At 41.6% G+C, this 14,377-nt stretch overlaps 1 protein-coding gene across 1 annotated transcript in view; it reads left to right on the plus strand.

Moving 5' to 3' along the window:
• The window catches only part of adamtsl4 (ADAMTS-like 4), a 36,801-nt gene that overhangs the window by 19,550 nt on the left and 2,874 nt on the right, over window positions 1–14,377 (plus strand). The window contains exons 6-16 of the mRNA XM_062422313.1: window positions 6,272–6,411; window positions 7,081–7,285; window positions 7,715–7,899; window positions 9,672–9,837; window positions 10,419–10,682; window positions 10,879–11,008; window positions 12,003–12,207; window positions 12,801–12,974; window positions 13,131–13,310; window positions 13,736–13,915; window positions 14,221–14,368. Coding sequence (XP_062278297.1) covers window positions 6,272–6,411; window positions 7,081–7,285; window positions 7,715–7,899; window positions 9,672–9,837; window positions 10,419–10,682; window positions 10,879–11,008; window positions 12,003–12,207; window positions 12,801–12,974; window positions 13,131–13,310; window positions 13,736–13,915; window positions 14,221–14,368 — 1,977 coding nt within the window. The remainder of the gene's footprint in view (window positions 1–6,271; window positions 6,412–7,080; window positions 7,286–7,714; window positions 7,900–9,671; window positions 9,838–10,418; window positions 10,683–10,878; window positions 11,009–12,002; window positions 12,208–12,800; window positions 12,975–13,130; window positions 13,311–13,735; window positions 13,916–14,220; window positions 14,369–14,377) is intronic.

Consider the following 14,377-nt stretch of genomic DNA (forward strand, 5'->3'; position numbering starts at 1 on the left):
GTTCCTCCACACTCACGCTGTGAGAATGTGCAGCCAGAAACAGCAGCTCAACAACACCACTCACCCATATTACTTTGGTTTTATTCTATCATAAGACAACATACACATAACACACTTGTCCAAATATACAGAATACTTGGGGAAAAAGCTTTTTTTTTAAACCCAAAAAACACAGATTCACTAGAGCCTCTAACACAAACGAGACTTAATGCGTAAAACTGAGGCGTGACGCTAGTTTTTTGTTACATCTAAAAACTTGGAAATAAGTTCCATTAACTTTTAGTGTTTTTTGTCACACAGCACATGACTGTTGCAATGTTGGTCTATAAGTTGGTCAATCCTCCACTTTGATCCAAACTGAAATTTCTCAATTACTGGATGCATTGCCATTACATTTAATACAGCTATCCGTGGTTCCCAGAGGATGAAGCCTTAGAATGGAGATCCACTGACTTTACCTGTAGTTTCATAACTTAATCTTTGACACATCTCAGCATCTACTCAACTGATTGCCATGAAATTTTGCACAGATACTCATGGTTACCAGAGGATGAATCAATGATTTTGGATGCACTCTGGCTTTACCTATTGCATCACCATCAGGTCAAAATTTTAATTTGTTCAATGATTAGGTTTATGATCAGAAAGTAACATTTCCGTCAGTTTTAGCTGTTCTTTGTATTTATTGTTATTAAGCAAATGCTAGCATGCTAACACGATAAACTAAGATGGTAAACATTATACCTGCGTGTTAGCATTAGCCTGCTTATATTAGCATTTAGATTAAAGCAGTGCTGTGCATAAGTACAGCCTCACAGACCTGCTAGCATGGCTGTGGAATCTTAGTCTTGTTATCATCTGCCATGCTTCAATTTGCAGTTCCCAGTTTTATGGTATAACATAATTTACTGCAGCACAGTGGTGCAGGGGTCCTACTTTCCCCTGGCTGACTGGAGCTTTTCTGTGTGGAGAGGTTTTTCCTGTGAATGCGAGGGTATTTTGTATAATCTTGGGCACATGATCAATGTTGTCTTCCTCAGAATGTTTTTGACCCTGAGGGAGATCATTGCGTGGTCGATATGTGTCAATATTTACCACAGATAAGACTTTTTAAATTTAAAGAAGTAGTTTGCCTTGAATTTTAGGGGGGGGGGGGGTAATCTGTTCCCTTTTTTGTGGACAGTAATTGTGTGAGATTGTGCTGCAGCAATCTCACTTTGTTCATTGTTCTCTTTATTATTATTTTTATTACGTCAGCCGCAGCACTTAACTATCCCCACATGCTTACAGCTAAAAACACTATTGTGTTGTGTTCACCTATTATTAATGATAACAATAATAAGAGGTTTTACCTCCTCCCAGGCGTTACAGTGTTCACTTATTATTAATAGTTGAAGGTCAAACTGTCTCCATAAACCACTGTGAAACCACTATGAAATTCCAAAACTATTCCAACCTTCTCCAGACTATGCGTGTCACCTACAAAGGAGAGCGTTTATAAATGATGGCTGGATACCACAACTTATTTCCAGTACTTCTTTGAAAGGTTCAAAGTCAAGAAGGGTCCACGACACTGAGAAAGAACACCTTCCAGATTGTTTTGATGTTTTTTGGTCTTGTCATTAAAAGTGGACTAAGATCACTTTTAAGGATGGAGTCAGATCATGTACCATGAGTCATTGCCAGGGTATCAGCTGGAGTCAGTCAGTATAAACAGAAAGGGGCTTTCCTTTTGCCTCCTGTGTGCATTTGTGAGGAAAAGAGTGACCCTACTACATTTTTCCTGAATTAATCAAGTCTTAAATGTTCTGTTTGCTGTGTCTTTGCCCTCTGATCTACTTCATTTAAACAATTTTGTCCTTGAGTTCTGCTGAGAGGAGGAGAGGACTGGGTAGAGAGAGAGAGAGCAGAGGAGAAAAAAAACAGACACAACCCTAATAGCCACGCATACCAAGAAACAGCTCAGTCATATTACTGTGAAATTCTTTGGTTAAAAGAACTCATCAAATAGCAGTCATCACACATATTGGTGGCAGTAGAACGGTATTCTGATCGGGGGGGACAGATACTGTAAGTGGCAAAAGTATTCCCCAGATGACGCCAACTGGGTCAGACCCATTCGATCTGTGCTGCAGATGATTCTTTTCCACTTTACTAAGTAAACTTTGTTGCACTGTTTACTTCAGTCCAGTTGCATAGACTGCAACCCACCCCTTCATTTCATATCTAGCTTCCCATCAACACACTGCAGCCTGCGAGGAGTGTGTGTGTTTCAACATCGAGCGGTGCATTAGTCATTTTCTCTCCAGCTGCAGTCATCTGTTTAGGACTGTACAGTGCTGCATACATTTCCCCATTTGTATTTATGTTGAACTGTGCAGGCAGGTCTTGCTACTTAGCAGTGTGTCCATTTTTTTTTCATGTAAGGTGACATGCCGGTTATGTATGTACTGCAAAGTGTTATGGCCTATGGTTTGGAACTGAAAGCTTAAGCAGTAAAGCTGCCGCAGCGGTTATGAGCCACAGGAGGTATTTATTTCAGCAGATATACCCCCACACACACTCAGAAAAGCAGTACCTCTGTAGTTTTGTAAGCACTACACATGCAGGTGTTGTTTTACTTGAATATTCCCTTTTTTCAGGCCTCATCCCCTTTCTGCACACCCATCCTCCCCTCTTCCTGTCGCACTGCCTCTCTCTTTCTCTCTCTCTGTTGGAGTTTGTTTAGACAGAGAGATAGTGGGGAAGTATATTTAGACAACATATATTCCACTGTCTGAACACTAAGCTCAGAGAGGGAGAGAGGGATAGAGGGACAGTGGTAGAGAAGCCAGAGATGGAGGCAAAGAAACAGAGAGGTAAAAGAGACAATTGAAAGATAAAAGAGACAAAAAACAGAGAGAAAGGTTGAAGATCATTAGGATTCAGAGTTTCAGAGCGCTTGAGCACAACTTCAGGGCAGGAAATGAAGACATGGAGATGCAGAATAAGAGAGATGAGCAGGGAGCATACAGAGAGAGAGAGGGAGAGGGAGCGAGTATATGAGCGGCATGTCTCCCACTTTTAGCTACCCCTCTCTTTTCTGTCACTGTCTCCAGTCTAATCTCCTTTAAAGATAACTATGACAGACAGACAGAGGGTGGAGAGAGAGAGAGAGAGAGAGAAAGAGAGAGAGAGAGAGAGGGAGCGAGAGAGAGGGAGAGAGAGAGAGACAGAGAGAGAGAGAGAGAGAGAGGGAACACAGCCTCCCCTTCTTTCTCTCTGTCTTTCTAAATGTGTGCTGTACTGTATCTGCCTCTCTGCAATTATCAGCCAGGAGCAAAAGACTGGTAGCAATCACACAGAGATAGCATCACTGAAAAATAATATTTGGCTAATGAATAACTTTCCTATATGTTATCAGAGCTTCAGCTAACAATTTTCTCATATTTCCATTTCGATTAATCTGCAGAATATTTACTTAGTTAATAGATGAATCATTTAAAATGTCAGAAAATATGGAGAGAACAGTCCGAAACAAAATATGTTCTGTTTAATCCATGTACAAATAATGAAAAGTATTTGATGACTCAGACCCAGCAAATGTTGGTATTTTCCCTGACTGAAAAAAGTGATGACTAATAATTCAGTTATGAAAATAGTGAATAGTTCATTTCCAGAAGATCAACTAAATGTGTAAAGTTATTGTTCACCACAACTAATAAAACTGACATTAGTTAATTAATCAAAATCAATTCAATTAATAAAATCAATTTGTAAAATCAACAAGAATAGTATATATATTGTAACTTTTATTCCAACATATGACTTGAAAAAGATATTAAAGGAACAGACAGCTTCTGAAGTTCAAATTAAACTCAGAATTTAAAAAAACAAAACGCTAAGTGCTTTTGGTCTTGAAATACTAATGGATGGCTTTTTTCTAAATTAATGCCATTTTGCTTGCCACTGTGTTTTTATCCATTTTGTCTTTGTGCCACTTGATGCAAAAATGAAATACTGCAGCCTTTTAGTCGTCCTGTTGTTTTCAGTGGCATTAAACAATGTCCATTTATGCTGATGACAGATTGTTATATGCTGATGGATGATATGAGCTTTTTTCATCTTATTTTAGAAGCACAGACCTCAACTAGGCTATTTGGAAAAAAAACCAAAACAGTAAACAATTTAATCTTTTACTGCTTCCTGGAATCCTGCCAAACAATTACAAATCTCAGAAAGGTTATTTATCTACGCTGAATCACCACTCCTACATTGTCAGTGTTTATGGGCGCACAGATGTAGTTCTTCGTTATCGTCACTTCGCTATAAACTTGTGGTTAGATAAACATCCAGTCTAGGTTAATTGCTTTACTTGTATGACTTGCTTACCATCTCCAGCCACTTAAGCAGATAAAATACACTCCTTAGTGAGCTTAATATGTTTGGCGGGATAAACAGTAATGAATCAGTATTTATTGTTCAACTTGCAAAGGCACAAACCTGTACATGGTATCCTTTGCTGACATTCATGTCTCCAAACCAGATACAAATGTATGTTGGCTAAGCTACTGAAGAAAACCAATACAGCAGGCCTTTCTTTTTGCTTGAAGTTGGTACTTCCACCAAATTACTCCAAGCATCTTCTGCAGCTTATCCCTCAGTTTGGGTGTTGCCCAGCAGAAATGGAAACCGACAAAACAATGAAATGGCATGTTAACAGTCCAGTTTTACTAATCCTTCTCTTCTCTGTTAATTTGTAATGACCCCATGTATTATATCTGGCCAGGTGTTGTTGTATCTTATTGTGTGTGAGTCCGTGACATACTACACATTTTTGTATTCCTCCTTGGACACACAAGGTGAAACCAAGTTTGGTATTTGACCTTTAGTCTCTATCTCCTGTGAACCTCTTGACTTTGAAGATGATAGGTAGCTCTGGGCTACTTGCTGATGATGGCCTACTGTGCTGGGGGGGGGGATCTTTCCATTAAGAAACCCTGTGCAGTGTTATCATATGGAGATTAAGTGGCGTTTTTGTAATATTAAAGCCATACTTTTATCACTCTGAAGTGTCAGAAATGTGTCACAAAACGCAGCCTTTGGAAAGAAACGTCTATTTTTCAAATTGCTTCAAGGACAGAATAAGACAACTGTAATATACTTTTTGACCACTCTTAGCAAGTTGTCACGCTGTTCATATTTAGATAGAATTAAATTCTCAGTGCATTTTTGTTGCAGTTCAGCTGAGGAATATTATACCACACTGAGAAGACATCATTTCAGAAGCACAGAATTTGTCCCTTTAACCTCTGAACTCCCAGTGACAGAAACTCCTCCCTCCCTTCTGCATCTAAATCTATGACCCCTGACTCATGCTATGAGCTCATGTCTGTAGCGCTGTTGCACACACACACACACACACACACACACACACATACACATACACATAAACATACTCACACAAATACACACACACACACACACACACACACACACACACACACAGATATAAAGCCCTCTCTGCCCAAGGACTTTAACCCCTGTAGCACCCCAAATCTTACTTCAAAGACAAGAATCGTGAAGTCACTCTATGCCCTCTTCCTGCCTTTATCACTTATTCCTTTATCTCTTCCCTTCTTCTTGAAAGGAATAGTTTCTGCATGATACATCCCCTTTCATTTGTAAAAAACCCAATTTGTGGCTTTCGAGGTTGTTACATGCTGTACATTAGATTGATACAGGTTCTAACATATATCAAGCATATTTTTTACACACACTTTCCTTTTATCCTCCGTGTTTTCTCTGCTTGTATCCCATTGCCACTCCCCTGTGAGATCTTCTGTATTCTCCACTCATCTATTTATCTGCCTGTCCCCCGAGCGCTGAAGGACTTTCATTTCCTCTTTTACCTTGAAGCAGCCTTCCCTTTTCCTTTTACTTCCCTTCTGCTCTCTCTTTTCACCTTTTATATCTTTCATATCGTGCAGTGGGTGTGCCTATTGGGTTCCTCTCATAAATCTAACCTTCCTCTAGCTTATGTTTACACCTCTCTCCTGGGCATGTGCGCGCTCGTACAAGTGCGCAGCAGGGGAAATAGCTAATGCTCTTTGACAGTCAGGGGTTGCATGGTCTGGCTTCAGTTTCCTGACCACATGGAAAGACGTTCATCACCGCAGCTGCATCTTCTCCACGCCAGGCAGATGCAGAAAGATATCTCAAAGTCACACACGCATAAGACAAACATATACTTTGTGCAAAAATCCTCCAACCCTCTTCTTCTGTGTTGCAGTTGGTGCGGATAAGCAGTGTGAGCTGACCTGCAGACCAGCCGGCTATCGCTTCTATGTTCGTCAGGCCGAGCGTGTAAGAGACGGGACACCCTGCTTCAACGTCAGCTCCAATGATGTTTGTGTAGAAGGGCAATGTCTGGTGAGTGGATTTAGTGTAAATGCATCCCTGTGTGTGTGTGTGTGTGTGTGTGTGTGTGTGTGTGTGTGTGTGTGTGTGCGTGTGTGCGTGTGTGCGTGTGTGCGTGCGTGCGTGCGTGCGTGTGTGTATGTATGTGTAAGGTCTTTTGGCAGGCCTCCACAGCATGCCCAACCCACCACAATCCCTCCTCTCATTGTGTGTGAGATTTCTCCCTCAGGTGTCTGAGCCCAAGTTCCTCCCCTCTAGCTGGGGTTGACAAAGTCCAGGACCTGGCTCTCTCAGCCTCATGTCTGGAGGCTGATTTAAGCCTGGCATTCAGATTCGGATTGTCTCCAATCTCTTTTATGACCCTAGTCTGGGCCTCTTTTCTCTGTATCTTTCCTTTTTTTCTCATTTGCACTCTGATTCACCCTCATTCCACTCTTCTGTTTCTAGCAGGAATCTGGCTGGTAACAGTTACCGATTTACAAAAACGACAGTGACATAAACACTGGCAATGGATGTGTCAAGAAAATGAAAGTGAAAGTGTCAAGAAGCTTGGAATAGTTATTCACCACTTTGTCTCCATCCCTCCTTGCACATCTCCCTTGTTACCCCAACCCCCCTCCTACCTTTAGTTTTCCTCTTACCCATCGCTCACATCTTCTTTTCACCTTCTTGTCCTGTCAGACGGAGGGTTGCGATGGGGTTCTGGGCTCTGACTCTGTGATTGACAAGTGTGGAGTGTGTGGCGGGAGGGAGACCTCCTGTCGAAAGGTGGTAGGAAGCTTCCAAAATGTCACAGTTCCCCTTGGTTACCACAAGATCCTGGACATCCCACCCGGAGCAACATTCATTAACATCACGGAGAGACATGCCAGCCCTAATTACCTGGGTGAGAAGTAGACACACACACACACACACACACACACACACACACACACACACACACACACATACAGTGTAATATTTCTTGCATAATGCAGCTCTATTAAAACTGAGATGTTGGAGAGGGAATTGCAAATTTGGAAATGAAATTTGGCCCATGACCATGTGTGTGCTGGCTTGCACTAAGACTGTAAATTTTGAGAGTCAAAGCTTGTATTTGTTAGAGCCAATAAGGAACCAGTGAAGTGTGTACAGTACCAGTCAGAAGTTTAGACGTTTTTCCCCATTTACTTAAATTACCAAGTGTGTCCAAACTTTGACTAGTGCTGTGTGTGTGTATGCATGCAGGTCAAAATAAGAAAAGAAAAACTCAAATCTTGCTCCATTCCTGTTGTCCATCCTTCCCCCACTCCCCTCCCTCTCCCCTTTACTGCAGCCATGAGAAGTGGCACAGGGGCTTCTGTAGTGAATGGGCGTTGGGCCGTGGACCCTCCAGGGGAGTACAAGGCAGGGGGGACTACATTCACCTACACCCGACCTAGAGCACAGGCAGAAGGAGAGGAAGATAGAGGAGAGTCCCTCAGGGCCCCTGGACCCACCACCACACAACTACAGTTATATGTAAGTAGTGCAATGTAAGAAGGCATTTATTTTAACCCTGTAAGCAAACATGAACCCGGGCATGTCAAAATTAAGTTAATGATAAGAATCATACATAACATTGTCATAAGCCCGAGGCTATTCTCCCCTGCTCTGTGTCAAGATCTTCCAGATAGGCAGCATTATTTTAGCATTATGATGGGAGAGAGACAGATAAACTTAAGCTTAGCCTGAGCCACATCAGAGTATCCAGGGTTTAATAATAACAACTCTAAACTCAGACAAAGATCTTATTAAAGAACAGGAGTCATCTGCAGCTTTCCATCCAGTAACTTCAGGGCAGGAGTGGGTAAAAATAGCAAATGCCCACAAAATTGATCTCTGTTGGAATCACCCGCGTTTCTAAGGCTTAAAGGGATTTTGAAATGAGACATAAAACTACGCCAGCGGCACTGTGACGCTGTAATGCTCATTACACACTGAAAGCAAAATTGCGGGGAGGCTGAAAATTAGAAAGAAAACGCTGCTATCCTGTAGATCCTTCACAGGTTGAGTTGTTTAGCCTGTGGGTGGTGCCACAAGAAAAGACATGTGGCCTCTGAAAATTGAAAGCGTTAATTTATCGTACATTGACCGTACATTGACCGTAGGACATCTCTGACTCTGCTTGTCAGGCTCATCTTGTGACTAGCATTTAACTACTTTTCTTTATCTTCCCATCAAATGTGATCAGTGCAGATGAGAGATTTCAGGCAAAGACAAACAGTCATTGTGAGGTTGTGAAAACTGATGAGGGCTTTTAATCCGTACATAGTTATTGTCATGGATTACGTTGGTAAAGTAGGGATCACCAAAGTTATTAAATTTAAGGATTTATTTTGCGGGGAGCATAAATGCTTCTACTTAATTACACGTCAATCCATCTAATAGTTACCGAGATTTCTCTTTGGACACAAGTCTTGCACAGAGACTTTTTAGATGACTTTGACTGTATTAAGTCTTGTAAGATAGTATGAGGCAGTGGACACATGCACTGTCATGCACACACAATCTGCTGGAGATCCATGGTAGCTGTGCTGTAGCTCACCCTGACTTCTTCTGACCTTCCTGTGAAGGGAAAGAAAAGTAAATCTTTCTCTGGGTATCACTGAACTATCATCTTACATTTTCTAGCTACATTAATCGATTTTTTTTGGCAACTTTCGCAGGGCAAAAAGCTAAACACAACACTGATATATTTGCATGTTATAAAGTTGTTTTGGGGAATATATTAGTTTGCATTTGCTGGTTAACAGATCCAACAGACACAGAACAACATTCGTATTTATTTGAGAACGTGTTTGGACCACCATGCCAATATAAGACAAATATTCATTCTTTTTTTAGCTCTGTTTTGGCATCCACCATTTCCTCAAAGCAATATTTGGTAGCTAAAATTGTCTGTCCACTGTTTTGTGCTTGGCAGCGTAGAGTCAGTGTGTCGGAGCTGCTTGCTGCATATGCAAACAACACTGATGAGAGCTGTGAGAGTGAACCAGAGAGTAAAGTTTAGGGTCCTAAAAACCAAAACAAGCTTAAAAATGTTTTTTAAAAAGAGCTAAGGAGAATTTCAGAGTCAGGTGATAATTCTCTTTTGGTATGTCATGACTTTACAAATGTCCCCATGCACGTTAAAAAGAATAATTTGTTCCATTGTTAAAATAAAAATGATGATTAGAGCAGCTTTATGTGTTGTCTTGTCGTTGGCTTCATTTCTAGCTCTTACTGTTTTCTCAACCTGCTTTGCTCTGCAGATCATTTTCCACCAGCAGAACCCAGGCATCGACTACGAGTTTTACATCCCTGTGGAGAAGAAGGAGGGAGAGAGGGAGAGGCTGTCAGAGAGAGAGAGGGAGACACCCAGAGAGGCACCCAGAGAGAGGCAGAGGGAGCGAGAGTCAGGCAGGGCACCCCTTCGCAGTGAGTTCATCTCACCCTGGCCTTCAGATTTTTTTTCTCTTCTATTTTGCAAAGTATTTGACAGATGTGATTTCTGCATGCTCCATACAGTAGCAGGAAGCACTAAGTCACATACAGCACATACTTGAATCTTGTCAGTGGCAGTTTTGAACCCTTAAATCAAACCGATGATCTTGAGATTCATTCTTTCCAAATTACGCAGACGACACTACCGGAGCCCATATCCTTGGAGAATGATTGACGTGTTTATGGATCAGAAAGGGTGTGGTTATGGGCCAAGTGGGAGGGATTGTTGTACAAGTGTTTTTGTGTGTGTTTGTGTATGACCTACATGGGAGGGTATCTGCTCCACATGTTCGGTGTCATGAGACCCTGACCTCATCATGACATCATTAGCCTCTGACTCACTACCTTCCTCCTTTCCTTAATATTTCAACATTGGTGTTTTTCCTCTTTCCTCACCCTTTATTTATGTTTTCTACTCTTCCTCTTGCCTGTTTCCCAATCTTTGTCTCTCTCCTCTACCTTTCCTGTCCCATCTTATTTGTCTTTGTGTCATCTATTTATTCTTCTTCCCCTAGGTCCTCTCACAGTGTCAGTGGAAGACCTTCCTCATGCCCCTCCCCCTGTTTCGGTCCCTTCTTTTCCCTCGTCATCGTCCTCCTCCTCTGTGTTTTCTTCCCCCTCCTCCGACCGTTGGACACCTGAGAGGTCACGTCCGCGAGGCTCAGCACCCAACAGGAATGCTCGGATCCCCCCTCGCACCGACTTGCCACTGGACACTCAGCCACCATTTGTGTGGAGGAGAGGCGGACTCACAGAGTGTTCTGCTACCTGTGGCAAAGGTGGGACTCCAATAACCCTGTGCTACTTCATAAATGCATAATTTTAAATTAAATAGCTCTAGACACAAATCTTGTTATTAACATATTTTGGATGATGTGATGTCTCCCTCCTCTGGTTGTAGGGTGCAATTACAAGAACATGGAAGTGATGTCTTATTCAATCTATACATCTGTCTATCTCTCTTTCTCTCTGTAGGTTATCAGTATCGAGAGATTCTGTGTATTGATCGCCATACTGATGATGAAGTCCCACAGAGGAAGTGTGACTCTGCAGCCAAACCTGTTCCTGAGGAGGAACCTTGTAACATTCACCCCTGCCCACCATTGTGAGCAAAGCAAAAAGAAATATACATTAAATAGACAATATTTTTCTATGTTAAACTTCAGAATTGTTGGGATTGCATTGCATTTTTGGAAAAAGAATTTAATATTCCACAAATTATGATTTTTGCAGATATTTCACTACACATAAAACTCCTGTAAAAAGAATGAGTCATACACAAATTGCAGCAGCCAACTTGTTCAAAATAGCTTTAGTTTGTGCTGTGTTAAAACAGACTGATGCTGAAAAGACCATACCATATTATTATGAAATTAGTGGCCAGCAGAAAGATACTAAAACATGTGTACAAAAATCTTAAAACCCAGTGCCATATTTGGATAACAGTTGATGCTGACATTTGTCATTTGTATGTAAGTGGGCTGAAATATCCCAAAACACCAAAATAGACTTCAAAGAATAGGTTCAAATTTTTTGAAGTCTCTCTAGAAAACATTATTCAAATTCACATAATGTACACTGAGACGTATTTTGATTGCCTTTATTGCTTCATGTGTCCATACTGGCTCTGATTCCAGTGTAAGAGATAGGGATCTCGTTCTTGAGGCTTAGTTGCAGATTGTGAAATAAAGTAGGTAACTTTCAAAGTTACAGTTTGTTTGGTACAAGAGGTGATCTTTTTGTTTCTGTGCCTCCCCTGCAGCTCACCGAGTAAACACAGTCCAGGGACAATGAAAGAGGGAAATATGTGTTAAAATTGCCAAAACTTCAGATGAAACCCACTTGATTTGTGTAATTGATACTGTTGAAGACTCATATTAACATCAGTTCAAACAAGGTCTGTGGATATTGTCCTTTCTCATACAACTAAAGAGGGGATACAATAGCTATAATAACATCCAGTGAGTGCAGTGGTTTCTGCACATAGACATACTTTGACACCTGTGAGTGCCAAAATGTTACGAGTTAAATGTAGAAAATGAAGCCATGTGATTATGTGTGATTTTCCCTTACTCTCTCCTCCACTCTCTGTCTGTCAGCTGGGAGGCCAGTGCCTGGTCAGAGTGCAGTGTGTCCTGTGGCCCCGGAGTGCAGCAGAGGCAGCTCCAGTGCAGGCAGAGCTTTGGGAACCGCTCCACCATGGTCCACCCGCAGCGCTGTGCCAATCTCACCCCGCCAGAGTCCACACAGGCATGCCAGCTCCGCCTCTGCTCCCGCTGGGAGGTCAGCTCCGACTGGAGCACGGTGAGTCAACAACACCAGTATGTGACTGCATCTGCTTGTGTGGGTGTGTGTGTACTCGGAAATGAGAGACCAAGTAGTGTATCTCAGCATCTGCAAACATGACACAGACACAGAGAGAGAGTGAGGGTGGGGTTAAAATAAGCATGCATGCTTGTGTCCACTGAGTTCCTTTTAATGTTGGCATTTACTTTGAGTAAAAACTCTTAAAATTGAAAAATATGGCACTATGTCCCTATCTTACATTTTTTAATTCCTTTGATGTCAGCATAAAACTATTTTAGCACTTTTCAAGTCAGAGACCGCTACAGATGCAGTGTTGTGCATTGTTTGGCAACAAATGATAATTTTAATCTTGGTTAATGTATGAGGATTTTTTTCATTTAATTAGTCACACATTTTGGATAAACTGCAAAAATTATAATAGATATCAGTCATAGTGAAACAAACCATTCTGTGAATTTTAGGTGGTATGTATTTGAGGTATTATTTTGGTGATGGTGGGAATGTTACTTTCTTTGGATCTTTTATATGATGCCCTTTCTGTTTCTTTTCTTGTTTTTCCTCTCCTCTGTTCCTCTCGCTCTCTGTCACAGTGCTCAGTGGACTGCGGTGTAGGAAGGAGGACAAGGAGTGTGCGTTGCGTCAGCGATCAAGGCAATGTGGTGAACGAAAAAGAGTGCAACTCCAGGTTTCGCCCACAGGGAACTGAGGAGTGCAACATGGGGCCCTGTGTTACTAACTGGTACTTCACTGACTGGTCCAATACTGTGAGTAACACACACACACACACACACACACACACACACACACACACACACAAACACACAAACACAAACACAAACACACACACAGACGTAAAAGAAAAAAATATGCCCTTCACGGTAATCCTCAACATGTTCTTCCACTTTGCGTCTGTCCCGCAGTGTTCAGCACAGTGTGGCCCCGGGGTGCAGAAGAGGGAGGTGGTGTGTCTGAGCGGAGGAGGCGTCAGAGAGGGCGAAGGAGGAGGGGACTGTGTTGGGGACAAACCGGCAGAGATGAAGGCCTGCAACGGGGGTCCCTGTGTGCCAACGACCATGTGGTACAGCAGCCCCTGGACACAGGTAGGATGGAGGGAATTAGGAAGGTTGAGCAGAAAAATAAATGAACATAAGAGAAAAATGACAGAAAATTAGTTTTGAAGTTGATACAAATATTGATATTTAACAGCTTAAAGAATCCAATAAATATATTGGTGTTTATTTAGTTTTTGCTATCTATTTGCATATACTGATAAATCGACTGACAGTTTATAATGAAACTTCCTGTTATACTGTATAGTAATGGGACTGGGACTGTTTAGTCATTTTAAAATATGAAGTTGTGTTTACTTTTGGGTTTTTTTTTGTAGGATGTACAATCTGACATTTGTATTGCCCGTAGTTCATTAGTTAATCTTCTTTTTTGTAAGCTAAGGCATTCATTTTGCATGGATAGATAACATGCAATGATATTTCTCATGCATATGGCCGACTCCTTGTTGTTCCAGTGCAATGTCCCGTGCGGGAATGGAACTCAGCGAAGAGACGTAATTTGCATCCAGAAGATGGGGAATGATTTTACTGTCGTACCGGCCAGCGAGTGTGCTCATCTGGACAAGCCATCCGCGGTCCAACAGTGTGAGATGGGAGAATGTCGGCCACAGTGGTTCACAACAGAGTGGAGTTCGGTAAGACAGGAGGGAAACAGAGGGGCTCAAAGCCTTCCAAATATATACAAATCAGCCTCATATGTATTCCTGAGTAGCTGCAGATCAGTGACAGGACTTCTGAATGGTATTCAAGAAAACTGTATCTGTAAAACCATAATAAAAAAGGGGGAATGTGGGAATGAAATGTTAAAAATGAGATTACAAGACAGAACAAACAAAATAGGTTTGGGCATCTAAATGAATTGTGTATTACTCATGCCATATGAAATAATAATAAATATATATTCATATTATTTACACTACATCTCTGCTTTTGTTCTCAGTGCTCACGTTCTTGTGGAAAAGGCTTACAGATAAGGGAGGTTCGGTGTCTAACACCAGACAAAAAGCACAGCCACGAATGTGATTTTGATACCAAACCTGAACAGGAACAAATCTGCAACACAATACCCTGCAGTCCACAAGTCTCAGGTTGGTGTG

This window comes from Scomber scombrus, chromosome 7, assembly GCF_963691925.1.
Source record: "Scomber scombrus chromosome 7, fScoSco1.1, whole genome shotgun sequence".
Lineage (NCBI taxonomy): Eukaryota > Metazoa > Chordata > Actinopteri > Scombriformes > Scombridae > Scomber > Scomber scombrus.